The sequence below is a fragment of the Poecilia formosa genome, unplaced genomic scaffold, assembly GCF_000485575.1.
Source record: "Poecilia formosa unplaced genomic scaffold, Poecilia_formosa-5.1.2 Scaffold295, whole genome shotgun sequence".
NCBI lineage: Eukaryota > Metazoa > Chordata > Actinopteri > Cyprinodontiformes > Poeciliidae > Poecilia > Poecilia formosa.
In genome coordinates, this window is record NW_006800234.1 from 597,567 (window position 1) to 625,193 (window position 27,627).

Genomic DNA, 27,627 nt, shown 5'->3' on the forward strand with positions numbered 1-27,627 from the left:
AAGACCAAATTAAATCAAACATTTATTGTTTGAGTGACATTTACACTTCTTACAAGGAAAAAAAACACACCAGTATCTTTACTAAAATATATATATACATTAATAGATCTGAGTAAAAAGACATTCTTAAAGAGGAGAGGATGCATTTTAAGACCCTGCAGGAAACATTCAGACGCCTTAAAGTTGCTCATCAACTAACCCTAAATTTATATATTCAGCCTGCAAGAAGCGTTTGACAATAGGACATCTACAGCTGATACATAGTGTGCAAGCTTTAGGTCTGTCTATGCTTTAACATAGTATCTCTGCTCTCCTCTTGTAAAGGGACATTCGTGAGATAAATGTAGTGTAAGTAGCAGTCTCTTGTACAGACTGCAAATCTTTACAGGCAACATTTAATGCATCTATGAAGTATTATTCAAGGCCTCTGATACAATCTTGTTCAGTTCAGGGGGGAAAAAAACTGCAAATTTGCACAAAAAGGCAAAACTAGAGGTATATCATACTTCTGCAACAACATGAACACACACCAAGTCATTCCCCAGTCTCCTTTCACCACTATCACAACATAAATAATACAGAACAGAGTATAGCAAAAAAAAAAGAGAGAAAGATGTGATCTAAAAGTGTGCAATAAGGCTGCCATAAACTTGATTAAATTCAACTGTTCATCAACAGGATATGTGGCCGATTTGTGTTTGCATTCCACATAAAAAGGTAGCAGTAGTTTTAATTTTTAAGTTGTTAGTAATACAGAATTTTTTAAAAATGCCTAAAATAAAATGTTCTTAATATCAAACATGGAAAATATAAAGGAAAAACAGGGCAGTCCCTACAGGCATTAAGAGTAAAAAACAAGAAAACAGGCAGGAGGGCCATTTTGGCAAACAAGGAATGAAAGGTAGAATAAAAATAAAGGAAAACGTTGAGAAGAAGGTTGACACTGGATTGTCAGTATAGCTGGAAATTCACAAAAAAGGCCAAATATTTCTTCTCTAAATCCGGTCATCCTGCAGTGAAGCTTTGCCATCCTCTGCATTTACTTGAACTGCAACATGAAAAGGAAGAAACTTTTAATTTCAAGTCGTGTTCCATTTTCTTATTTTTGACTGACTTTAGTTTTTATTACCCCTGGTTTCGATGGTATGTTGGGTTTTTGGGAGAGCGTGGGTTTCCTCCCGAGGGGAGGCTTGCTGGGCTTGGGGGACATGTTGAGAGGACGGGGCTGCTGGACAGGTGACGGCGTGTCGCCGTTTCGCTCAGAAACTTGCTCCATAGGAACGCCGGCTAAGTCGTAGTGTTTCTTCCTGAGCTCACCCAGACGCAAACGCTCGTTCCCCAGCTGAGTTTCCAGTTCCAGCACTTTCACCTAACGGATCGAGACACACACGCTGTTGTTTGCAACTAATGTTCGACGCATTCGGTTTTTCTCTAAAGTTAAATCTGTATCTCAGCTTTTCTTATCTAATTTTATCAACAAATTATTGTGTTGGTTCATGGCTGAAATTTTCCATTGAAGTATTCAGTCAGACTTTTCAATCGATCACCTTCAATACAGTTTGTGGAACAGCAAGTCATGATCAGCAACACTGCTTACCTGTGACTCCATTTCTTCTTTTTTCAACTTGATAAGAGACATCCCAGAGAAGTCCATGGGATCTGTTCGAATGAAGCATATTAAGGGTTAGAAATCAACCAATACGTCTGCTGATCTTCTACACAAGTAAATGTGCACCCACCTTTGTCTTCCAGGTTTTCCTGTCCCGTCTTTGTTGAGGCCACGACTTTAGCAGCCATCTCGTTGACGTGACGAGAGGCCTGCTGGAGAACGCCCAGCCTCTTGCTGCTGCGGTCGGCCTTGACCTGAGAGGAAACAAGGAGATCAGCGTGAACAGAGCAGGTTTAGAGAAATCTTTTGAGTTTTCCGTTTAAAAAAAAAAAAAAAATCATGTTTGATTATCTGGAAACCGACCATGTTGTAAGGGTTTTTTTTTCTTTTTTCCATGAACTCCAACTTAGAAAGGCAGCTTGATGGGTTGAGAGCAGAAAATCCAATCTTGCGTTAAAACATTTCGTAGACTTTACTTCTCTCTCACCAGAGCCCCGTTTAGATACGAGTTCATTACCCAAATTATTTTTATCAGGTCATTTGATCAGATTGTCTTCTGACACGGCCCTCAGCTAAGAATAAACATGAGTTTTCCTTTTCAGAACAAGTCCTGCACAATGAGCCAGCTGGCAGGCAGATTAGATTTTCCACATAGAACTTTGAATTTGACAATAATCTGTCGAAAGCTAACAATCAGATTTCTATTTTTAACGAATAGTTTTTTTTTTATTCCAGATGTTGTTGAAAAAAGTCAGATCAGATTGAAGCTAAATTATTTTGAAAACCAAAAGGTTTTTTGCCGTACTAACATTTAGCAAATTTCAAATCAGATTTCCATAAATGAAGTATGAAAGTAAAAAAGAAAAAAAAAAGAAAAAGGTGAATAAATGAGCATTGTTAAATAAATGGTTATTTGTTTAACAATGACAATTAGCTGTAGCCACATATTTTTTCTGTCTGAGCAAATTGATGGAGAAAATTAACTGAAAATGAACTTAAACAGTTTGACAATGTCCATGAAATAACATTTGGTTGTTACATTACTGCAGTTGAGTTAAACAGTCATGAGTGAAACGTCTCACTTGCACAGCCACATTGTCCTCTAATATAAAGCGTTCTTGTAACCCGGTTGTTCAAAGGATTTGGAATAAAGTAAAATTCTAGTCAAAACTTCAGCAGAAACTACAGGGTCAATCTGAATGTTGTCATTATTCCTGGACGTTTTGGAGTTTTGAATTATGGTTCTGGTCACAATTTGTTGCTCACCACTGCTGTGAATTACAGGAAGACAAGACTCGCCCTAAAGATCTGATAGGTCTGCCTGATACTGCTCTCCAATAACATTTCTACTGACTTCCTCCTCCTCATTGAATAAATCATCATATAAACCTCCAGCATAAATTTGAGTTCATAAAGTGAAGACATTTCTCTTAAGCTGGAACTTATTAATGCTCTGACAGCCAAGTTCAGCAAATGTAACACTAATTGAAACTTTGAGCTACGTTCTCAGCTGCCTTTTGCTCTCCTTTTTCTTTCCTCCTCTTAAATATTTACCCATGTCATGGGAATAAATCTATAATTTGTGAGCTACAAGTCTAGACAAAACCAAAAAGGAAAAGTTGTAAAAATTGCCTTTTAATGGACAAGATAGAAGACTAAATTGACACATTTCCCAAACCTTACTACCGAATATAGATTTTTAAAAGTTATGAAGATTACATTACATTGGCTTTATATGGCGATGTTGATGTGGAGTAGAAGCCTCCTGAACATGATATTTTCTAAGATGTTAGATGATTACCTTTGAGGCAGCGACCAGCTGTGCTGTACTCGCAGCGATCTCATGCGAGCAGACTATCAGCTCCTCATATTTACCAGTGTACAGCACCACCTTGTCAGCAGAATCTCTACAATTAGAAAAAAACATGAAAATTACATCACCCCTTCAGCCTCTTTTCTGCTCACACAATTCAAAATAGGCAACAAGACAAGACGGTAAACAGGAACTCACACCAACTCCGTGGCTCCCCATCCCACGGCCTTGGCAGCAGAGATGAGTCCCTCGGTCCAGCGAGAGTTTCTGGCGTAGAATTCCCTTATGCTTGCTCCGCCCTTATAGAGAAACGCATCAACGCATTTAGACGAGATTTCTGAATGAAACGCCACCACTTGAATCTTAATCGGCGACGAATAAGCCGTCTACTTTGAGTTGGAAACTTAGAAAATAGTGACTCACCCTCCCACCCTCAACGATCTCCTTCTGCAAGTCTGTGGACGCTACGACCAGCATGCGGATGGCCTGAAGGAGGATACGTGTGAAACTGAGTAAGAAACTCAACATATGTTCACACGAATCATGAATAAGAACACACACTAAGCTTGTTGGTCTATAACAAGTTTGAACATTGTTTAAAAGAATAATAAAAAAAAACTCACCTTCATCAGATCAGTGCAGCTGTAGAGGATTCTGGGAAAAGAAGTGGGGTTTAACAAAAATGTACACAAAATTTTAAAAAATGATTAGAAACCAATGTCCGAGTGGTACAGATGAATTTAGATATGTAAAAAAAAAAAAAAAAGAACAAACCTTTCATTGACCTCCAGTTTTACCCCTGATGTGTCTTTCCGTGCCTGATTCATCATTTCCTAAATTGAAATCCACACAGGACAATTATTATCTGCAGTTAAGGCACAATTTAAAATAAAATTTTTGAACAGCGCGCGCTACGGTACGTCACTGCTTACATCAATCCTGCGTACAGCCTCCTCAATAGCTGCTGATGTTGCTGCCATTTCCTTATCCACCAGATCTCCCAGCTCGTCCTGACGGATGTCCATTCCTTTCGGCCGCAGCTCCTAAATAGAAAACGCAGTCAAAACCATTTCAGTCTGGGTTTAGGTGGAAAAAGAAAAAAAACTAAGAGCATGTTGCAACAAAAACAATTGGGGAAAAAAAGCAAAGCAGAAGTGTTAATCTCAAGCTGCATCTCTCGGAGCTCATTCAGAGTTTCTCTGGGAGACACGCAGTGCCAAACATCTGTTGGCTCCACCAGGTTAAGCAGAATGAAAGATATTTATTAATTTAATATTTTACGCTAGCAGCATTATCTCTCTCACATAATTGTTTACCAGAACGCTTTCGGCAAAAAAAAGGTTGAACTAGTATGAGTGGAAGAGGTGCCAATAATTGTGCCATTGGGGATGGTGTTCAAAACTAAAGTTTCCTGAGAAGTGTAACGTTGTGCAACTGCCGTCCCCAAACGACTACCTAAACAACATATTTCAGAGATTATACTGCTGATGAAAATATAAATGTGAAAGACAGTTTGTCCACTGAGCTGTTTTTTTTTTTTTACAAGACTGTGCAGTAGAGAAATCATATCACCACAATTTATTTTCAACAGTAATCACAACTTTTCATTCTAAAAAAACAACAANAAAAAATGATTAGAAACCAACGTCTGAGTGGTACAGATGAATTTAGATATGTAAAAAAAAAAAGAACAAACCTTTCATTGACCTCCAGTTTTACCCCTGATGTGTCTTTCCGTGCCTGATTCATCATTGCCTAAATTGAAATCCACACAGGACAATTATTATCTGCAGTTAAGGCACAATTTAAAATAAAATTTTTGATCAGTGCACGCTACGGTACATCACTGCTTACATCAATCCTGCGTACAGCCTCCTCAATAGCTGCTGATGTTGCTGCCATTTCCTTATCCACCAGATCTCCCAGCTCGCCCTGACGGATGTCCATTCCTTTCGGCCGCAGCTCCTAAATAGAAAACGCAGTCAAAACCATTTCAGTCTGGGTTTAGGTGGAAAAAGAAAAAAAACTAAGAGCATGTTGCAACAAAAACAATTGGGGAAAAAAAGCAAAGCAGAAGTGTTAATCTCAAGCTGCATCTCTCAGAGCTCATTCAGAGTTTCTCTGGGAGACACGCAGTGCCAAACATCTGTTGGCTCCACCAGGTTAAGCAGAATGAAAGATATTTATTAATTTAATATTTTACGCTAGCAGCATTATCTCTCTCACATAATTGTTTACCAGAACGCTTTCGGCAAAAAAAAGGTTGAACTAGTATGAGTGGAAGAGGTGCCAATAATTGTGCCATTGGGGATGGTGTTCAAAACTAAAGTTTCCTGAGAAGTGTAACGTTGTGCTACTGCCATCCCCAAACGACTACCTAAACAACATATTTCAGAGATTATACTGCTGATGAAAATATAAATGTGAAAGACAGTTTGTCCACTGAGCTGTTTTTTTTTTTACAAGACTGTGCAGTAGAGAAATCATATCACCACAATTTATTTTCAACAGTAATCACAACTTTTCATTCTAAAAAAACAACAAAAAAAAACATTTTAAGCATTTAGTCCAAATAACCATTTGATCACAGCAATTTGTATTTAATTTGTGCCAAAAGCAAGAGAAACGGAACCCTTAAAGTTCATTTAGACTGTTTAGCCAGACTAAACATCAAACCACCACTTATCTAAAGTGTACTCTTGCTAAAAAAAATATTAAAATTGATTTGCAAAACTCAAGAAAGAGAAGGATACTAAAACAGTTCCATCAGGACAAGAGCATCAATCCCCAAAACATAAAATCTACCCAACAGGCAGATCATCAACATGTTCACAGTTATGCTGCTGAAGCTGATTTAACCCATCCTAAGACCACAGAACCGCCGAAACAATGAATAAAATACACATGGGTCCAATTACCAGGAATAGTGACTTCTCAAGGCCATTGGTTACCAGATTTGTTTTATGTGGCGTCAAGAGTGAGGGGGGTAAATATATACATGCCACACCTTTCAGATCTTTATTTGGAAGAAAATAATTTTTGTCCCCCATCACATAAAATCCCAATAAAAACACATGGAAGTTTATATTTATAACTTTAAAAGAGCAATGTTTGAGCCAATGAAAAGTTACACATGATAGCAGAACATTTTTTATCTTCAGTAAATCAGCTCCATTGGTCATAATTTGCAAAACAATCAACAACTGTATTATTCAAGGAGCCATCATCTTAAAAATGTTTTGCAAAACAGTGAGGACAAAAAGTGCGATGCACAGCATCTCTGCAGAAATCCTGCTGTTTCCCCTCACCTGACCCAGGTGCAGGATCTTCTGCACAATCAGTCGAACAGAAGCTGGATCGGCCCTCTGCAGGGTGTTCTTGGATTTCAGCTCCTTTAGGTACTGCAGACTCTGCATGGCACAGCCTCTGCAGTTCTCCGTCAGACCTGCAGGACATCACAGTGCAAAGACGCTCCGTCAGCAACATTTCTGCAAGGCTTGTTGTCCAAGAACAAACTCGCTTTAAAATTAATGCTTCTGCAGACATATGCATGTAAGGAGGAAGTGTGATGCGTGTCCAGCAGTTCAGTGTTCCTTACGATCAGCTTGGTCAGTGGGTGCCATGTGTGCCGTAGCGCTGCCGTTGACGATCGTGTCCGCGGCCAAGTGGGAGAACTGGGTCAGAGATCTCAGCAGCCCGCCAGCGTCTGGTTACGAGAGCATAAAGTAGGGGAGCAGATGGTTACATCAGATAACCTTTTGAACCGACCGCACTGCGTCATGAGGAGGAGAAGGAACTCACCCTCCATGTTGCGCAGATAATCTCCATGTCCCTTTTTCATTTTGTCGATGGAGCTCAACGTGGCCTCCGCTCGATTTATGAGGTAATCTGTGTGTAGGACAAACAAAAACCAAATCAAAAATATTCATACACGCAGTGCTGTATGTCAACATCAAGTTCGTATTTATAATGACGGATTTAGCTGCTTTTAATTTTAGGTATGTGGGTTTTGTAGCTTTCCGACCTGGAGAGCTGGTGCAGCGTATGTGCAGAGGATCATCCAGCTTGGCAACAGCATCTTGGATGATGTTCTCAGCTTCTGATATGGTGCCTTGGAGCAGAGCAAACTGCTCCTCCGAAAGCTTCTTCTTCATCTGTTCCTCCACACTGGTCTACAAATAAGCACACAAGAAGAGCACACATGTAAAAACAATGATTAACGCGTACAGTATGCATGCGTCAGTACAAGTCATCCAACCCAACAGCAATGCATCAGTGTTTTTAAAGAGCTTAAAACGTGAGACTATTAATCTGTTTGTAGGTGTGATCAGTCGCTGTAGCAGTTTACCATAATACATTGACTAATCTGAAGTGTTGCAATCACTCATCTTGGGCCTCCTTCTGGATCTCAGCTGAGCAAAGCTTCTGGATAGATCAGCAGACACAAAGGAAGCTGATGCTTTTGATAAGATTGTTTTGAAAACAGCCAGATCAGGGTGATGCCAAGGCTTTGAGTTCATCACTGGATAAATGTTCACAAAGCTGGTCAGCAGTTCTTAGAAGCGCTTGATTGTAATGTTGCCAATAAATATTTTTATGTCGATTTTTGAGCAGCGTACAGATAATTTTTAAGAAGCCATTCTTTAAAAAGGTAAACAAAGAAATATATATGATGCTCCTTTTATGGCTTTATTGTCTTAATTGATATCAGGCCCCATTCTGATCACAAACAAACTCAACTTAGTCAAAAGAAAATCATTTTAATCAAAATCTGACAGAGCTATAAATACATTTTGGCTTTACTGCTTTTTGGTAGAAACTGCTGAATAATTGTGGTCCTACTTATGATGAAATTTAAAAGAAAGTAAAAACTACGGTTATTAAAAGATGAACGCCGTCTTGTTCTTAAAATTTTTTATTTTAACATTTCAATAATAATTAAAAAATGAAATGCGTTAGTGGGCTGTGCTGTTTAAAGTTAAAATATATCCAGAGTGATCAAGTCAAAGTTCCTGGCAGCTAGTGAGGCAACACAGCAGGTTTTAATGGCTGCCGTTTAGACCTTTGTAATTTTAAACCGTTTTGTCTGAAGAGCGACCCGTTTTACTGTCATGACAAAGGAGAGACAAAATCCCCTGATGTAACCAAAAAACTGTAAATTCAACAATATTTTACTCATTGATGCTTGATATTAATTTGAATTCAGTTTTTCTTTTTCAGTCGATATCCACTGGTGTCCATATAGGCCCTGGCTAAACTTCAGCTATTGATTGTCTTCTTTTCACAAGGTGCTTATAAACTGGACTTGAAGACGTTTATCACTCGTTTAAAAACAAAATATTAAGTTGTCACCGATTTGAGAATATTAGAAAAAGTAACCTCTCACACACAATTTAGGTAACAGAACAACAGTTTTGACATTAAGAGCCTCTTTCTAGCTCCCATTCACATTCTGTGACGGGTCATTGATGGTCCATTTGACATTTACGGTGATCGTGTCTGTTTATTTTAAAAAGTAACGCAGTGGGGCTCCTGCGTCCTGACTGACCTTCTCCCTCAGTTTGCCCTGCAGCTCTCCCAGCTCCCTGCTGCTCCTCTCCCGCTCCTGCTGAAGCGACGACTGCTGCAGCTGCGCCTCCTGCCGCAGAGATGACAGCTCTGCCTCCTTCTCCCTCACAGATCGCATCAGGCGCTCCTTCTCCGCCTGCAGAGCCGTCATGCTGCTGTTCATGTCCAACGATGTCTGGCGAGGAAAAAAAAAAAGAAAAAAAGAAAAGAGAGGGTGACGAGCAAAGCCAGAAGAAGCAGATGGCCGTGAGTGAAAAAAGGAAAAAATCCATGCGGAAAAGTCTTGCGCTTTGCCAGCAGAACTGGTGATGGCTCTGAATGGAGCTGGCTTAGCAGGACATTGGTGAAGTAACTGCAGACGCTCTCTCACCATCTCGCTGCTCTGCAGAGTCGCCTTCACCCGTGTCACCTCTGCCATTTTCTCTTCCAGCTCTCTCTTCAGTCGCTCCATCTCAAATTTCTGCTCCTCCATCTGCAGAGACACCACCTCATGAGCGCCACAGGGTTTTCTGAAGTATGCTTAAAAAAACAGCTAAATCTAATTTAGTTTTTAATCAGCGATTACAAACCATTTCAATAATCTTAGTATCAAAGTAAACCTGACAGGAGACTCCATCAGAAGTACAAGTGTCACAGCAGCTGCAACAGTTTTCAGGGAAATTAAATCAGGATTTTCTGTCCCTCATCAGAGTTTTTTGGCCTTATGCAATATAGGAACCTTTTATAAATATCATAATTAAGGCTACAAACTTTTGAAAACCTTAGCTCCATCAGTGGACAAAGACTAATGCAGCCGAGATAAACTAAAGCAACTTTACAGAGGTTTGGCACAGGTAAGCACCAGCTACAAAACTGGAAATTTCCTGTGTTTTTACTTGCTGAAATTATTTATATACGTTTACAGTTGCTTGTTTTTTATTTGTTTAATATCCACATAAAATTTTTATACATTTATAATAAAAACAAGAAACTGCCATATTTGACTCTAATCAGAGTAAATTTTTTGGAAAGTCATTGTAAATAAAAAAAAAAAAGCAAGAATAACAAATTCAGGCTATTTTACAGAAAACCTTTTAAGACCACCAAACTATATACTCAGATTTTCTTTGGCACTACTGGAGCTCCATACAACATCTTTTTGATGTTTCCTGCTCAATTTCTCAACTCGGATGCTCTTTTGGGATGCCGCTGTGCTCCAAAAACAAACAATCTATCCCGCAAAATAAAATGAATATCACATTTATTTATTTTATTTGTTTAAAATAAAATAAATAAAGTTGTGTGGGGCTTAATGTAATCACACACACATTTCTTGTGATCCCAGTTAAACAACAAGCACCAACCTTCATGTCTGCCTCCTGTTTGACTCGTTCCACCTCGAAGCTGAGCTGCTGCTTCGTCCTCTCCACTTCCTCCTGAGTCTGCTGGGTGGCCGACAGCATCTTCACAGTGTCTGCGCTCTGTTAGCACATTAGCACACTCAGCGTTACAACACAAGGCCGTCTGGCCACAGTCTAGCTGAAAGCAAACATCTCTGAGCGACTCTGGAGTCTGTACCTTGCGGAGCAGTTCAGCATGGCTGGCCACCAGCTCTGTGTGTTTCTCCTTCAGTTTGTTGTATCGCTGCTCGGTCGCTTGAGCCCTTCCTTCACATTCGGAGATGATCAGGTTGAATTATCTTGCTCATGCTTTGCAGGATTTGCCAAACAAAGTGCTTCATTAACGCATCTTACTCTCTGCCTCCAGGAAGGTGCCCTGTAAACTCTCGTGCTCTGCGTTCCGGCGGCGGTTCGCCTCCAGCTCCATGCGCAGCTGCTCGTTTTCCACCAGCGCGCGCTGCTTGTGCATGCGCTGCTCCTCCAGCTCTGCCTCCAAACTGTTGATTTGGGACTTGAGTTGCGTGACGTAGCGTTGAGCCTTCAGGACCAGAAAGTAGAAAAAGAGTTGAGAAAAGAAGGTTTAAGTTAAAATCCAACGGCTTTCAAAGGTTTTAACACCACCCTGCAGCATTTTGTCAGATTTAAGTGACGGACCAACACAAACTAACAATTTTTTTTAAAAGATACAAGTCTTTTGGGGTGTTCCTCTACCAGTTTTACAAATCTAGAGACAGAAAATGTTCCCCTATTTTTTGCAAAACAGCTTGAGGTCAGTCAGATTAAAGTCTGAACATCAGTGTTCAAGTCTCACTGGACTGGACTTTGACTGGGTCATCGTATCACATGAATACGCTTTGATCTAAACTCTTCCAATTTAGCTCCGGCTGGATGTTTAGGTTTGTTGACCTGCTTGAATGTGAATCTTCTCTAAAGTCTGAACTATTTTTCAGCCTTCAACAGTTTTTCCTCCCAGGTTGTCTTAGAGTTTCCCCATCAACTCTTGATCAGTTTCTCTGTCCCTGCTGGAAAAAGCATTCCCACAGCATGATGCAGGTACCACCATATTTCACAGAAGGGGTGGTGTGTTCATGAAAATGTACAGCATAGTTTCCATCACGCCTAGCATTTTGTACGTACCATAAGCCAAGAAATACCAAACACACGTTTGCTGCATGTTCAACATGACTTTCTTTGTCAATACCCTTAATGTCTGTCCGATCCATCAATGTGGTTGACCGTGCCTTGGTACAGCTGCAGCATTCTCTTTCCATTTTCCATTTAGTGTTTTCGAAGATGCTTAAAGCTCAGGATATTGTTGTACACACAACTCTGCTTTAAACTTCTCCACAACTTTCTCCCTGACAATCTTTACACATCAACAATTCATCACAAGGCAACTTCGGTCAGCTGACATTCAGAGTCTGCTCGCCACATTCTTCACGTCAGGTGTGGCATTTGGCATTTGCATCCAGGAAAACACATGATCCGGATTCCTTTGCACGTAGATAATTGTGCCTTTTTGCAGTCACACACAGAGAAAAAATAAATTCCTACACTGAAGCATTATGGTATTCTAGAATCCTCACCTCCGTTTTGACTTTCTCCAGCTCTGCTCTAAGCAGCTCAAGTTCTGACTTCAGGCTTTCAATCTGGAGATCCCTGCCAGACAGAAACCACTACCAGTCACACTCTGCTGGGATTAAAATCACAACAATCAGTTCAAAAATTAAAAGCTCACCTCTCATCAAAGCCTCCATTTGGAGGTCCAAACGCCTGATCAAAAATGTCCACCTGTTGAATAAAACACAAACACCAAAACGTTTAGACAGCAGGTAGCACACTGCGTACATCCGTACCCCTGTGACTAGTGAAACACACCTGAGGCTGAGACTGCAGGCTGGGGGTCGAGGTATCGACCTCGATGAGCGGCTCTGGCTCATCGTCATCGTCGTCTTGCTGATCATCGTCCTCGGGGATGACAACCACCAGCTTCACGTGTTTGGCCAGCGCTGCTGCATGCAGGAAGTTGGGTGGAGACTGGAAGAAAACGCATTCATTTAAATGACGACGGCATGGGCAGCACAGAACCAGCAGGTGACTTGCAGCGAAGTCTGTAACACCCAAAATGTCACTGTGACTCAGCAGAAGTGCAGCCATTTTTCCTCTCTTACATCAGGCAGCCGGGGAATCTGGATCAGCCTCTTGAAATACACCATCTCTCTGGCTCTGTTAAAGAAGTTCTTCAGGCTGTGTAAACAAAAACAAACAATGCACAAATACATTATGCACAGTATTATCCATCAGGAATTTAATTTCTAGTTCCTTTCTGTTATTGCATGGGGTAAAACATATTCCCAAGTTAAATATGAACAAATCTGCACAATCTGACAAAGAGCAACGCCACAAAAATACATTTAGTCTGATACAAACACACAATGTGTGGGATGTGGTCCATTGCAAAACTATTCTTTTATTTTCATATAGATTTAGCCACATCACAACCTCACAATGCATTTTACTGGAGTTTCACAAACTTTCTGAAAATAATAATACAGACTGGATTTTATTTGGAAGCATCAGACTACAGGGGGCAGAGTACAACTGCACACGAAAACTTTCCAAATTTTTAAATCCATGTTTCATTCTCCCTCAACTTCACAATTACACTCAACCTGGTGCTGGTTTATCAAACTTTTATTTACTGAAAGTAGAGTTCAGTGTGTTTAATTGTAACTGGGTGGAGCAACGTTATGCTACAGATGGCCACTGAATAAAGAAAAGACAAAAAACCTGGATGCGTTCACTGACCTGTTGAATTGCTCACGGAAACGGTCACGGTGTCCTTGTAGGGTATCAGCAGGCAGACCTGGAATCATGATGCAGGTTTTTAGGCGCACATACAGATCGACTGCGTGTATTTTTCCATAGCAGTCGGCGTTCTTACAGGCATGCAGCTTGAAAAGCAGCTTGACGTTAAAGTGGTAGAGCTGGCTGCAGTCCTGGACGACCTGGATGAGCGGAGCCAGGCGACACTGACCCGACGTGAGGCTGGTGACGGCGATGGAAGAGTTCAGCTGTCGCAAGACTGCAGGAGAAAACAAGGACATTTAAGATTCAGTACCTTCCCAAACATGAGCCCACTGCATTTCTGTTTCACTACTTTGGTTCAGGAATTGAAGCATTGTTTGAAAAGTGAGCTAAATTAAAATAAAGCACCAAGAAGATAACAATGTCAAATAATTGAAGAAAAAAAATTTAAATTGTACTTAACAGAAGTTATAAATACTATGAATGTTTAATAACTTAAATAACTGACAAGCAAAACAATGATATGCATTATAAATCAATACGTTCAAAATGTTTTATTTGCACCTGATAATTATGTGACTGAATATACATAATTAAGAAATTTCACATGTAATGATTTAGTTAAAATGTGAGACACTGTAGTGGTTAAATATTAACCCTTGGTATTTCAGTTTTAATTTTCAATGCAGGATTTGGTTAATTATCTGAGAGCATAATTTGCATATAGAGGAACAAAAGTGCCAAAAATGTAAAAAAAAATAAAAAATCCGTAAGAAATTAATCTGTATGAATAATTTAACTGTAACACTAATTATTAAAAACATAATAAACATGCTGCTTGAGTTGCTTTTAACAGCACAAAAAATATACACACACATTTTAAAGAAATGATCCCACTCTGTTGCACATTCCTTTGGATTGGAGTCCGCCATTTTCAAAACTACTCAGTATTTTAGGGTGTCATTTTGACCTTACTCTACAGAATATTATTCTTAATTTGTTTTTTTTCATACATTAGTAATACTTCTATCACTGTGTGAACCTACATATCTCAATCTTCTATCACTGTTACACCTAAAGTTCCCACTGAGGAACAACACATTTTAATCCTAGCTCCAGAAAACGCGTGGCTACACTCAGACAGCCGACTTGAAAACTTTACAAAGCTTGGAAACACTTTTTAATCCACACGATATTCCAAGCACATTCCAATTTATTCCTGGTGTTGCGATTCTGGGCCTCCGCCCTGCAAGCCTCGGAAGAACATGTCATTACTGCTAAACAGGAGGAAATCACTTTAATGAGCTCTGAGTGCAGGCACTTCCTCAATGGTGAAACAACAAACAAGTAAAGAGGAGTTCAAACTAGACTGAGTCGGCTCAGTCACGTTTCGCATGGAGTTGTTCCCAGTCCGTGTGAAGAGATGCAGCCCGTCAGCTTCTTACTTTAACCTTTCTTGATCGAGGCCATTATTTGTGCATAAATAGATCATGTCTGCAGGCAGCAGTCCTCGGCTGCAGCTCAGGTTTCTCCTGCCTGAGAAAGCAGTTCAGAAAAAAAAAAAAAAAAAAAAAAGGTAGGAGGGGTTTTAGTCATCACCTGTCTCGGCCAGCTTCAGCTCAGCGTCCATGTAATCGAACACCTCCACGGTGAGCTGGAACCTGCAGGACAGAAGGCGATATCTTTGTCACTCAGGATGGAGGCCCCACGACGGCACAATGGAGCTCTGACTCTGCAAGGCATATGAAAGGGCTTACTTTCATCAGAGGTTAACCTTTTTTTTTTAAACTCACACATTATTAATGTCGGTCCCCGCAGTGCGCTCCAGCACTTCGTCCTTCACCTCCAGGTTTGGAGGGATTTCCGTATGCTGCAAAGATGCAAAGCTTGAGGTTTAGCACTCTGCAACCAAAACAACTTGTGCTTTTTATGAGTTATTCTGAGCAAGCAGAGCAGAACAATAAAGTTTCTGCTTTATACAAGCGTGACAATGATGCATATACCTTTACATGAAACTCCATCTTTGTGCAGAGTAGCTTGGTATACAAAGCCACTAGCTGTCCATATTTGTCATGGAGGTGGCTCTGGAAATGAAACGAGTGGGAAATAATTATAGAACAGGAAAAAAACTTTAAAAACATGAAGAGTTTAAGAAAAAAAAAGTTACCAAGACTCACCCATAGTTTCCCATATTCAGCTAGAGAACCATGATGCCGCATGCAGTCCTGAAGAACCTGCAGAGGTTAAATGCACAGCTCAACTAATGTCACATTCACCGAGAGAGAGGTCTGCTCCGATTTTATTTTTCACAAAGCTTTGCATTTAAAAAGAATCAAATCCATCAAAGAAGAAAGATTAGAATAATCAATGGCTTTGCCTTTACTGCACACAGTTTACAATCAGCTGAAGCGGTGCGTGTCGCCTTACATTGTGGTGGCCGTCTCGCAGGATTTTGTGCAGCACATGGCAGAACTTCCAGCACAGGATGGAGCTGGTGCCCAGAGGGAAGCCCTGAGCGTAGGACCAGAAGGTGTAGGCTCCCTTCTCCCTGTGAGTCCCCAAGATAATTCCTGTTCATGCTGTTAAGGAAAATACAAACTACCACACAACTGTGTCACAATTCTCAAAAACAACAAATTTAATATAAAACAAAATTTTTGGGGGAGGATATTTGCATTATATTTATTTTCCAAAACACCTGAATCGAATGAACGGCTCCTTCAGAAATGAATGCTGTGCTGATGAGGGAGTTCAGGTGTGTTGCAGAAGAATAGTAGCTCTCAAGGTTAATCCTGCTTACTAAAAACAAATAGTTTTTCAATCTGCACACCATTTAAAAAAACCTGAAATCTGCTGCTTCATTAAAATGCGTTTCATTGGTGATGACTGTGTTGGCGTCTCCTAAAATAAATGACCTGTGAGGCTCAGAAGAGGAAACACTCCAACATTCATTGTCCAATATTTCTTCCCAGATGACTACAGAGCTTAATCACACTTCAAGCTAGAGTTGGATGATGCCAACAAAACGATGACATCCCATTACTCTGTGCTTTTCTTTGCTATAATGACAAATATTCTAAATATTTAATTTGTTACAGGGCCTTTGACAAAGACTGTACTATCACATGTATTCACTCTCTCATTCCAGTTCAGGTGCTCCTATCACATCCAGTTGCGTAAAATCCAGCACTTAGACATGAAGAGTGTTGGATCCTACTGGATTTATAACTTCTAATTGAGAGCATCATCCACTTGGATGTGGTTTTGCATTTAGATCCCAGTTCTAATTGAAGACAGCATTAAAATGGGTACTGCAAAAATGTATACATTCCAAGTTTAAGAGTCATGGTCTAAAAGAAACCAATAACATATAGATGTGGCAAATTGCAAACTGGTTTCCAAATTTGACATGTCACTGACTGGATGGGTGCGAAACATGAGCGTTACTGCTGGTACTGCTAAGAGACAACAGAACAAAAAAAAAATCCATTTTAAGACAAAAGGCAAAGATTAAACATGAGCAAACCCAAAAGACAGGTTTTTCTGAAGCCAACTATGTTTTGTCACGATGCAGCCTTGATAAAAATGAAACTGTTTCAAGGATACGTCGCGCATGTTTCTCCTTCACAGGCGTCTCTGTGTTGTTGATGGCTTTGCTGATGCTGCTGAGCTGAAAGGAGAGGAGTTAAATTAGATTAGATCTTGAACAAATTTATTCTTCACAAACATGCCACGTAGTGTGTTGCATGTACTTTATCTTGCAACGGCTGCACGTTTGTTTTTTGGTGAGTGTTTAAGGGCGTTTAAAAAAAAAAACAATGCCACTCAATACACACTGACAAGCACTATGCGTTTAGCTTTATTGTGACTAATTAATATAAAATGCTTTTCATAAAACCAAACAAACAAGTTCTGACAAGTAAAAACAAAAACTGCTCAGACAAATATCTAAAAATAACTAAAGGAAGAAGTAAAATGTTATTCTTGCTGATGTTAATCAGCTAATCTTAGGCTGACATCAATACAAAGTTGACCACAGCCAGAGGCAGCATATTCAGACCGCTGTTGTGTCAAACTCAACAGCTCTTGTGTTAAATAGTCAAAGGAAACTGTTAATAAAAGAGACAAACCCTGAATCAACGGGTGGTAACTACAATGCTATTAATAAACTTGAGTGACTCGCCATCACAGAAAGACAGGAGACGGGCGGCTCTGCAACCTGTCCAGCAGGTAAAACTGGAACTGCTGAGACACGAGCAGGAAGGCAGCAACAGGAACACATCAGCAGGATCTGTGCGAGTCTTCTGGACTTAAATACAACCTGAGGTTCAGAAACTGGTTTGTTCCTCTTGTTTAAGCCAAGAACGTTTTAATCAGAGCTGGGGAAGAACTCAAGCTCTTTATTCTATTATATTACCAATATGTTTGATGATTCAATGTCCCCAAACAATCCTTTAAAAATGCATCTTTTATCAGTAAAACTCTAGAAATTATTTAGTTACAGGTTTTTTGTTATCATGAATGCCTGGCTAACAGCAAAAACCCTCAGCTGTATGCAAAGTACGCTGTGTACTTTTATGCAACTTGTTTCAGAAGTCTAAAACACATAATTGTTCTCAAATGATGCGTCATCGTGTGCTGTCACTTTAAGACAAAATAATGCAAATGGGAAAAGACAATATAGATAAAATGTGCTGCAACGGATAAAGCTAATTACTAGAGAGTAGTTAAATAGTTATTTAAAAAAAACACCTATAGTTTCAAGAATAGTTCTTGGAATACCTCAATAAATTAAGTAAATGTTTTAATAAATGTATTTTTCCACTGCTCTGGTATTCTGAACAGTCTTATCTAAAATCTGTGAAACAGACTGGATAGTTTAAAAAAAGGGCAGAATAACGATCCTGGATTAGAAAAAAAAAGAAACACTGGGTCCATAAGGTTTTCTTTTAGGATCATATGTTTAAATCATAAATAACCACGTCCTTCATGACAATACTTGGCTGTCTCAAGGCTAATTCTTTACAGTCCTGCCTTAGTGCATGTCTATGTTTTACGTGAGAGATGTTAATCAGCTAATCTTATGCTGACATTAATACAAAGTTGACCCAGGAATATCCTGATCTCAAGCATCATCTCCAGATCTGTATTTTCTGACTAAATGACAGATACTTTTTGTTTGATGTACAGTCAGATTTTATGCAATCCTACGTTTGGTGTGAATCTACAATTTGAGCAGCTAGTTAACAGAAAAGCCGTTGACATTCACGTTCAGCAGAGAAGAGAGCAGATGAAACTCTCGTCAAAACTCGCCTTAAAAACTCCTTTCATTTTTGTCTAAACAGTTATCTGAAACTTATAACATGTTGAAATGAGAAATTAAGTGATAGAAGAAATAAGCTAATGTTAGCCCAACGTCGAGCTGCTCAGAATAAAAACAGTCAGCGGGATCAGGAAATCATTAAAGACTCTGCAAAGACAGATTCAGATGTTCTTTGAGAAAATAAAGAAAATGGGACATTTTATGAGTTATAATAGGATGTCAAACATTTATGCCAATGATCTGACTGTGTTTCTTCTCTTTTGGTCTTGCTCGTTGGAAATCCTCATCTTAGCCAACCCTCATATCAGCGGTAGTAGCTTTAATTCAACATGTTTATAAAAGCCTTTTTAATCCATTAGAGACCTGGGAGTCAAACCCATGTAAACACAACCGTCCAACCATTAACGGTCAGACAAGAGATAAGAGAGGAGGTACACTCTGGGCAAAACAAGACGTATCTGTTTATAAAAGACTCCATCCCAGCCCCCCGGCCTCTTTCTGACTCAAATGAACCGCGTGCCCCTTCATTTACACTGGGCAGGCGAAGGGAGCGAGCATGGAAGTTTATGTGACAATGAGGGGTTTGTTGGGGGAGGAAGGCCGACAGCCGGGGTAGAAGGTTGGGTTGGATAGGGGGATGCGATCTGGCACACAGAGCCTGGCACAGAAACCTCAACAGATGGCTGCTGAGCAGCAAGGCTCTCAGACTCCTTTCGGCAAAAGAAAAGTGAAAACGGACGGACGGAAAAGGACATCGAGTGTGAGTGGAAAGCTGGAAAGTGACTGAAAATACTGTACAATTAGGGGAACATTAGTATTTCTTTAATGGTTTGAACTCAATATTTGTTCTGTAATGATTAGGACTAAACGTCGGTGATTTCTGATAGTAGGGCCGACATTTTCTCAAATCTGTTTTTTCATTGTTCACTGCACATGCAAATTATATGCATTTTTAGAAAAGTGATTCAACTCGAGTCCAATATGCTTATTTCTAATAATTGCACAGTATTTTATGTTATAGTCTTGTATAGTATATTATTAATCTTTGTTTTGTTGTGTGTGAACCTTTATATCTGTTGCTGCTGTTACACCTGAATTTTCCCATTTCTTCTATTCTAGTTTCATTAACTAACTCAGGATTTAATAATTGTCTCTCCAATCGTCCTCTGATGAATTGTCTTTTTGTTCCTCAGGTGAAGTGGGTGTGGCCTGGATTCACCTGTTGACTGGGAGCACCTGAGCCAATGTTCCTCACACCAGTGGCTGCTCGTTCTTCCCCTCCAGCAAGCAGTATTGGCATTTTTGTTTAGTTGGTTTTGCTTTATCTGAATTAATTAAGCCTTGTGTTGGTTATTGTCTTCATTCTCTCTTGTCTTGTTTTGGATCCTGCTGTACTTTGATTCGGTTTGGTCTTTTACTTGTTAAAAATTTATGTTAATCTAACAAAAACACATAAATTTGCCTTAATATTGTCGTTTCTTTTTGTCGTGTCCTCGTGAGCCAGGTTGTGACACAAGACATGTTTTCTAATCAATTATCAAAATTATAGATTCATTGATTACATTTTTCCAGCCAATACTCAATTTCTGCTTTTCTTTGAGGTCAGACCTTCTGATATCTAACATATAAAAGTGAAAAATGAAATAAGAAGTTTTTTTTTAATCTAGTAGTTTAGAAATCAACTGAAAATAAACTGATACTAATATTTATAAATCAAAGCATGAATTTACAACCTTTATCTTTTATTGAATAAGTCAGAATAAGACCAGAAATGATGGGATGTCTTACTATGCAAGTAATTAATAGCAAAAACATAAAATCAGATCTTTCAGTATTTAATCCACCAATCAGAACCGATCAAGTCAAATTTGGACACTTTAAGAAACCAGGAGCTGCAGATGCTGGTACTGTAGACTGTGTAATGCTCACACACTTAATGCTGCATCTGGTTGAAGCGACGGCAAATCCCTCTTTAACCAGCAAAGACGAGACATGAGAGAGAGGGACAACCTGGATAAAACCCAGGCCCGCCATAAGGTCCAATCCCAGCTAGCATTAGTGCAGTAACACAAACACACACACACGCACGCACACGCACATGCACACATGCTTCTGCACTCAAATACTGTAAGCTTCTTTAATGCAAGGCGTCTCTGCTTACCGGGTCATCTCTGCTTTTCAGCAGCGTCTCCATAAGTTGTGATGTGAAACACTGAGAGATGAAGTCAAAGCATCAGAGCTACACCTCCACTGCTTCTCTCCGAACATAATTCCCCGAGGTGAAGGCCCTTACCGCAGGACTTTATCTGCTTAATTCAACAGTCAGCTGCAGAGGATCTGCCTGACAAGGTCACAGACTTCAACAGCTATTAGCTCCGGTTAGCGAGATCAACCGTTTAACAGGGAGGTGCATCAACAAATGGGAGGCTAGTCAATAAGGGAGCGGTACTGAAAAATTATATACGTCTCTGAAGGCATTTCCTGTCAACCTAGAAAGACAATTTTCTTCATTAACTTTTAATAGTTTGGTCTCTCTCTTTCTTTCGGAGTTGAGTCATGTCTACCTTCTCTGACTGAAGTGGTTCCACTTCCTCTCCATCAACACAGACAATGAACCCGACCAAAGCCCAACAAAGCGAGTCTTGTTCTCTTCACGAGCTTTTACTCTACATTGTAGTGGAAACTGCCTGAACACCATTAAAGGTCATTTAGCGCACATTATTGTTTCTGATAAGCCCTCGTTGAACTTCTAATGGCAATAAATAACCTTACATTTGTTCACGCCAACTGTATTTAGACTTTTATGCTGGGACTTTCCATAAATCATAACTCTGATACTCTATACAGACAGGATGATATCTTATCTGGATAGAGTTTACTTTTACATCTAAATAAATTAAGCATATTGCATTAAATTAGGGGAGACAGGATCCAATGGAAGAACTGATCAATTTCAGATCAGCAATTGATTCTTATTTCTCTTTAAGAATTGTGATAACAGCAGCAGTAATTCTTTACATTAGGGGTAGATGCATAATTTTCTCCCGTGAATGAGCAACCACCAGAAAAACAGGGTTTCACTAATATATCAAAACAAAAGACAAAATGATTAAGGAAGCCAGATTTTAAACTGCACAGTCTTTACAGTCTTATCTGAACTCAGATTTTTAAATGACTGCCTACATTTTAAAAATCTAGCATTTACCATAACAGAGTTTGAAAGCTTAAATGGATAATACAGAGCTTCTTTCCTGCACTCCCATCTGCTGAAAGTCTTGCTCTCTCTCGCTCTATTACAGCCTGAATGAACCACAGAGACGTTTCAAGCCACATAAAACACTTCCCTACATCTTTGTGCATTTTCTGACTTCATTTTCAAACAACTCACCGAGACCAAAACCAGCACTTTCTTCTATCAACAACAACTACAACACAGAAGAGTGTTATTGTCAGCGCAACCTGGTGCTTGTACCGCATTTTAGGGACAACAAAGTCAATTTTCTTTCTGAAACTCAACACTGAACCACAGAAAAACTGGCCCCCACTCAGGCTGGGTAGCTTCCAGACCACTGTATCGCTTTAGTAAATTAGCCAACGATGGCGATCATGTGAAACTAATATAATAAATTCAATAAAATCTCTAAACAGATTTCAGGGACAAAAGTAAAATTACACTGCATTTAGGATATGAATGCGAGTGAAAATAAAAGACCTGTTGTGCCAATAGTGTGTTGTAATCGAAGACGAATTTAGTACCAATGCTAAAACTACTTGACTCTGACAGAGCTTCCTGTGGGTGTTTGGTTTTAGTTTTCTGCATACCCAAAAAAAAAAAAAAAAAAACCTATGCTGCAGATTTCTCTAGAAAAGACACATCGATAGGAAGCTGTAACAGGAGGATGACGAATGCTGACGAGACATCTCAGAACAATCCATCTGTCCCATTAACCACTGTGCGTTTCATTCAGCGTTAGCTCCCACTCAGTGGCTAAGTTTACCCTTCAGGACTCCCATCCCCCTCCTGCTGCTTTCCCACATGGGTGCTTGCTCAGGCAACAGCAGTGAGGGAAGGCAAACACTACAGTACAGATACACAAACACAAGCAGGACTGTGTGAGCGGCAGCTCACCTTGGCACTGAGGTCAAAATCAAAAGGAGATACGACAGGAGCCAGAGTAATGAGTGGCAGAGGAGTTTCTGTGACTTCAGTTTAATTTACATATGAGCTACAAGGTAAAATCAGTACAGTCAGGGGTTTTTAAACATTTGTTTGCTTCAAAGGTGAGTAATCTGATAAAGTCAGGGTATTATGCAAGTGCTTCATTTTCCTGTTGCTCAGGAAATACATTCAAATGAAGTGACAATTAAACTTCACTACTAACTCAAAGCAATTCACTTCTCCTCTTTCTGCAACTGAAGACATTTCCAACAACGTATGCACACAACAAACCTTACGCAACATGTTACCACCATGGAAAACTACAGCCGAAGGAAAACTACCTGCTTATTTCTAGTCTATGACTACAACAGCTGTTTAAACTCAAGGTAAATGGGTTATTTCAACAATCAAATTCAATAACTGCCAATTCAAAGAAAATGATGGACAAATGTCATCTCTTCTCTACTGGAATAAGTCCAGTGGTAATTTCCGTTTTACTAACAGCTAAACTAAACTTTTCTGCCGTCATCTCCAAATCATCTTCTCCAACTCAAATGGAAACAATTATTCAAGCATCATGTTCTACCGTCTCTTCTCCTCTTTACACTCAAATCTACTCTGTGACTCCTTTAGGTGTCAACTTAGATGAGTAATTAGCTCAGCAGATATACGACGACCTCGCACAGTGCTGCGTGTTTCATCTGTTCCACCTCTGTGTCTCACAAGCTGGACAACCATTTGCAATAAGAACAAATTGGTCTTGTTTTAACCACTAAGTGTAAAAGAGGGTTGTTGTGTGGTTCATTGATACGCAGGAAGCACAAAGCAAAAACATCCTCCCATGTCTGCACAGAGAACTTAAAGACTGAACATCCTGATAAAGGAGGCTGGTTCTGTTCTGGAGATTTCTCTGGAGATTGTCGTGCAAAGTAGGATTCCTTATAAAAATCAAGAAAATTACAAACAACCCTGAGCATCCTCTTCATCAGACTGTGATCAGAGGCTTCTTCGGTGAAAATGTAACACAGACCACTACAGGAGATCCTTACTACCCACAGCATCTACAGCAACTCCTTAAGGAAAACTGTAACAACAATATGACGTAACATTTAATTTCCCTCTGGGATTAGTAAAGTGCTTTTGAATTGAACCTGAGGTTCTGTTATGCTTCAAGTTTGAACTAATGCAGTGACGTCCAGCAGTTCTCCTCAAAAGCCATTACTAAACGACTTCTAGATGCATCCTTCTCCAACACATTTGATCATTGGAGTTAATCGACTACCTGCATGTAGACACTGGACCTGAAACATACAGCAGCTTATAAAAAAATATTCAAACCTCCATAAACCTTTTACAAATAAAAATATGATTAGCGGGGTGTGCCTTTGCATTCAGTATTTGTGATTAAACTCTTAGCAGAACCGTCGTTCACTGCACTTACAGCAGCAAGTCCTCCCTCCTCTACAGACTTAAAGATTTGCCCATTGTTCTTTGCAAACAGCTCTCAGCTTAAAGCATTTTTGAAGTCCAGACTATCACAGACTATCAATTGCATCTCTGACTGTAGATCAAGGATTGTTATCCTGCTGGAAAGCAAAAATCCACTTCTGTCTAAAGTTTAGAGCTCCATCAACTCCAACCAGCTTCCCTGTTTCTCACAGGATGATGCAGCCACTACCATGTTTCGCTGAGGGAGTGGTGTGTTCAAAGTGATTACAGGTAAGTCAAAGGGTTCACACGTCTACTTCGTCCCTTATGTGGCTTACAGCCTTCATGAACCTGTTTGTTCATGAATGTTGTCAAGGTGTTTTGATGTATTGAAATTTGTTGTTGTAATGTGACGAGGAGAAGCTTCAGAGGTACAAACAGATCCAATGCAAAGAAATCTCAAAAGGCAAACCTATGAGGGACTCCAAGAATGTTCTTAGGTTAAAATATGATTTAAAGAAGTGAAGCTTTTTTCTCAGAAAGAGTTACGTCTTCCTTATAATTAAATCAATGGGACAAAAGGTGAGCCTCTCCCTGGACTCTGTTGCAAACTGCATGTGCGCACCAATTTTCTGCAAAAATCACTAAAAATATTGTCAACAAATAATCAAATAAATGTTTAAATTTAGTCAGCCGAGTAGCAAGAGTTAAGAGTTACAACCACATCAGAACTAGATGCGACTCTTTTACGTGGTGCAGCCACATACATGAAGCTAAAGTGGCCTCATCAGGTAAAGGTGACAGGCAGCGTCTCCTCATCCACCTGTGCAGCAGGTTTGAATCACTTTCACAATCTACGTCTTTGATTACACAACAGACAGACATCTAGAAACAGTCACACGTACCAGCTGCAGGACTTATGAGTCTCATTAGTTTCGTTTTGACCGAGAGCTTTTAGCACTAAAAGTGCAATGCATGTTCAATGAGTTTATGCTCATTTCCAGAGACCAGACGTCTAATAGTTTAAACACCACGGCTCCTCCACTCTAGATGCACTTCACAGGCAAATAAAACACCGACTGTGGTGCACGCTTATCAAAGCAAAGTCTGTTTCAGATCCCAAAATACTGGAGAATCTGAACACCCAGAGAGCTGCTTGTTTGGTTACTGATCCTCGTCTGAATCTCGTGTTTCTCTCACACTGGGGAGTAAGATGCACTGTAGCTCCCAGTATGACTTACTGGTTAAAGAATGTAACCATTCAAGGTGGAGTTCAAGCTAAATGCACCTGTTTTAAAAGGAATATCACAATAATCAGTTTACGTAGACTTAATTTATTAATCGAAGAACAAGGCTTTAAAAAAAACGAGAGAGAGCGAGAGAGCAAGAAAGAGAGAGAGAGAAAAAGGACAAAATGTTTGTAATGGAAGAAAGGTGGTCAAACTGGAAGGACTGGATTCGGAAAGGAATGAATGGCGTGACTCCTCAGACCTGAAACTCACTTTCAGTCTCTGATTTGAGGACAAAGTTGAAGTTAATTCACAAATATTGTCCAAAAAACAAATATCCAACACAGTTTAACAAATCTTGAACATGCTAGTTTCGTGGGTTTATATAAAATGTTTTGACTTAATCTGTGTCAACAAACCAATGTGAATAAATCTGTATTGTGAAAATATTCTATTAAAATACCTACAGTATGAGCTCACATAGTGAACTTCTCCAAATTACATCTTCATTGTAAACAGAAAATGGTTTTTTTCCACACATGTAAGTTTTGGAGCAGGAAACCTACAGCTAAACATGTTGCAGCTAATTCCCATATTTATATTATTGGTTCCATTAAGCAAGCACTGAAACAAGCATACTCTTAATATAAGTACATAAATGTGTATGCAGTCCCCTGTGATTATCTATTTAGTAATTTAATTAAAAAAAATTTAACTCTGTTTTAAAGAGATTAATACTTTATTGTGTATTTTTATAACAGGTTCAGCAAAATGTGTTTAAAATTACTTCCAGTCTTTGTTAAGATCTAAATTAAGATTAAATTATCATCAGACATCTCAGAGCCTGGACCATCTCCAGAGAGGTGGTCTGATGGGGCCACTGGTGCCACTGGGCTTGTATAACAAAACTAAAATTCAGAAATCAATGATATTTCAGGAGTTTCTTTATGATATCGTCATATAAGCATAAAATTCAGCAACTTATTAGATGCTTCCTGACTAATTAGACATCTGAATACCGACAGTGATACATTACTACATTAATAAATACAATACTGTATGTTCATATCTAAAAAGAATGCATCGTAAACTTTATTTTAGCATTTTAACACTAATTTTTAGCACTAACCAATGAAAATATAAATCAAGATATCTAGTTTTTAAGCTTTTATAAACATTCCAAAAAGAAATTAGTAAAAAAAATAAAATAAAATCTTCCACCAAATTGCATGAGACAAGTAAATGATTCCTTACAGCAGGTTCTTGAGGAAATTACCAAGTTTGATTTAAAACAGGAAGAGGCATCAAACATTTTCAAGTTAAAATAGCATACTATGAAGTACAGAAAAAAATGACAAGGATAAATAAATATTGCACCTTTCTAAAACGTGAACTCTCCTTTTGTAAACCCGTACTGGCAACATAATATGGTAAAGGTCTGGGAGCATGAGCAAATTTCTTGAGGTGGTAAATGCCTCCGCTCGGCCCCCCTTGGTGGCGCCACTGCACAGAACTCACTTTGTAGAGTTTTTTTTTTTCCCCCTACTGAAACAAATACATTTGGGCTAAAATCCAGTGCTGGAAAGTGAATGACGACATCTCTAAATTGTTGCAGGTAATTTAAATTAAATAACAAAAGGTTGAATTTTTGTGTTTCAGGTTTAAATGTGCGTGGTGAAGCTGTGAGGCCTTCGGTACACCTGGTTTTCTAATTAAAGCTTTATTTTCTGACTTAAATTGTTGGCTGTAAATGTGGCCTATGCGGTAAGCCACGCAGAAGGCCTTTAAAAAAAAAGAAAAAAGAAAAACCCGCAGGTTTCCACTCCACTGCCTGATAAAAGCCCTGCACTCTCCTTGTCCGTGTGTTGTTGTTTTTTTACCTGCTGCTTGTCAAAGTGGTCCCTCTCCGCTCCGAGGTGATGCTCGGTCCTCCTGCTCTTCACCCGCGTATGAATGTTCATCCTTCTGCCTGCACAAAGACGCTTTCACCGAGAAGAAGGGCCGTCCCTCCGCTGCTTTCCGAACCGTCCAGGGGAGCTCAAAGTGCGGGGGTTTCCTCTCCTGTCCGCCGAGAGTGTCAGGGACATCTCCGAGCTGCGGCTCCCTTTACTGCTGATGCGCCGCGGCTGAAGGAAGCAGGAAAAGCAAACGCGAGGGTGAGTTTAGCATTACGTGGACGGATCCACCCACAAAAGGTGGGGGTGGGGGGCGGAGGGAATCACCACCATCGTCATCATCGTTCATCGTGTCCTCTAGCGAGCACATCCACCTACAGGCAGGTTGTTTTCAGATCAGCTTCTTTTTTTTTTTT

General features: G+C 39.6%; 3 protein-coding genes across 4 annotated transcripts in view; 1 reads left to right on the top strand and 2 right to left on the bottom strand.

The window, feature by feature from the left end:
• LOC103151862 (huntingtin-interacting protein 1-related protein-like) lies at positions 1-27,557 on the bottom strand. Of its 2 annotated transcripts, none has more exons than XM_007572119.2 (32): positions 27,197-27,557; positions 16,784-16,847; positions 15,605-15,747; positions 15,355-15,411; positions 15,181-15,261; positions 14,971-15,047; positions 14,777-14,838; positions 13,314-13,454; positions 13,178-13,235; positions 12,541-12,616; positions 12,248-12,406; positions 12,108-12,160; positions 11,956-12,028; positions 10,724-10,907; positions 10,548-10,636; positions 10,334-10,450; positions 9,361-9,462; positions 8,971-9,165; positions 7,447-7,594; positions 7,224-7,310; positions 7,021-7,128; positions 6,731-6,867; positions 5,277-5,387; positions 5,119-5,177; positions 4,046-4,076; positions 3,846-3,908; positions 3,621-3,721; positions 3,411-3,516; positions 1,740-1,863; positions 1,598-1,659; positions 1,130-1,369; positions 1-1,048 (listed from the first exon to the last, which is right to left on the bottom strand). In XM_007572119.2, the coding sequence occupies exons 1-32, from the start codon at positions 27,275-27,277 to the stop codon at positions 1,040-1,042; spliced, it is 3,198 nt and encodes a 1,065-aa protein (XP_007572181.1). In that variant the 5' UTR covers positions 27,278-27,557; the 3' UTR covers positions 1-1,039. The 2 variants fall into 2 exon arrangements, with proteins under 2 accessions (XP_007572181.1, XP_007572180.1); XM_007572118.2 differs by lacking the exons at positions 5,119-5,177; positions 5,277-5,387 and adding exons at positions 4,197-4,255; positions 4,355-4,465 and having other exon boundaries at positions 27,197-27,556.
• LOC103151871 (membrane-associated phosphatidylinositol transfer protein 2-like) overlaps positions 1-27,627 on the bottom strand; it is a 127,266-nt gene that overhangs the window by 87,558 nt on the left and 12,081 nt on the right. The gene's annotated exons all lie outside the window — the stretch shown is intronic.
• LOC103151873 (N-lysine methyltransferase KMT5A-like) overlaps positions 26,970-27,627 on the top strand; it is a 21,967-nt gene continuing 21,309 nt past the window's right edge. The window contains exon 1 of the mRNA XM_016681785.1: positions 26,970-26,975. The gene's annotated coding sequence lies outside the window, so the exon portion shown is untranslated. The remainder of the gene's footprint in view (positions 26,976-27,627) is intronic.

Coding starts and splice junctions, on each gene's coding strand:
- LOC103151862 (XM_007572119.2), bottom strand. CDS start 27,277: ATGAACATTCATACGCGGGTGAAGAGCAGGAGGACCGAGCATCACCTC. Junction 10,637..10,723: donor CACCTTCCTGGAGGCAGAGA/GTAAGATGCGTT, acceptor CCGAATGTGAAG/GAAGGGCTCAAGCGACCGAG. Junction 6,868..7,020: donor ACCCACTGACCAAGCTGATC/GTAAGGAACACT, acceptor GATGTCCTGCAG/GTCTGACGGAGAACTGCAGA.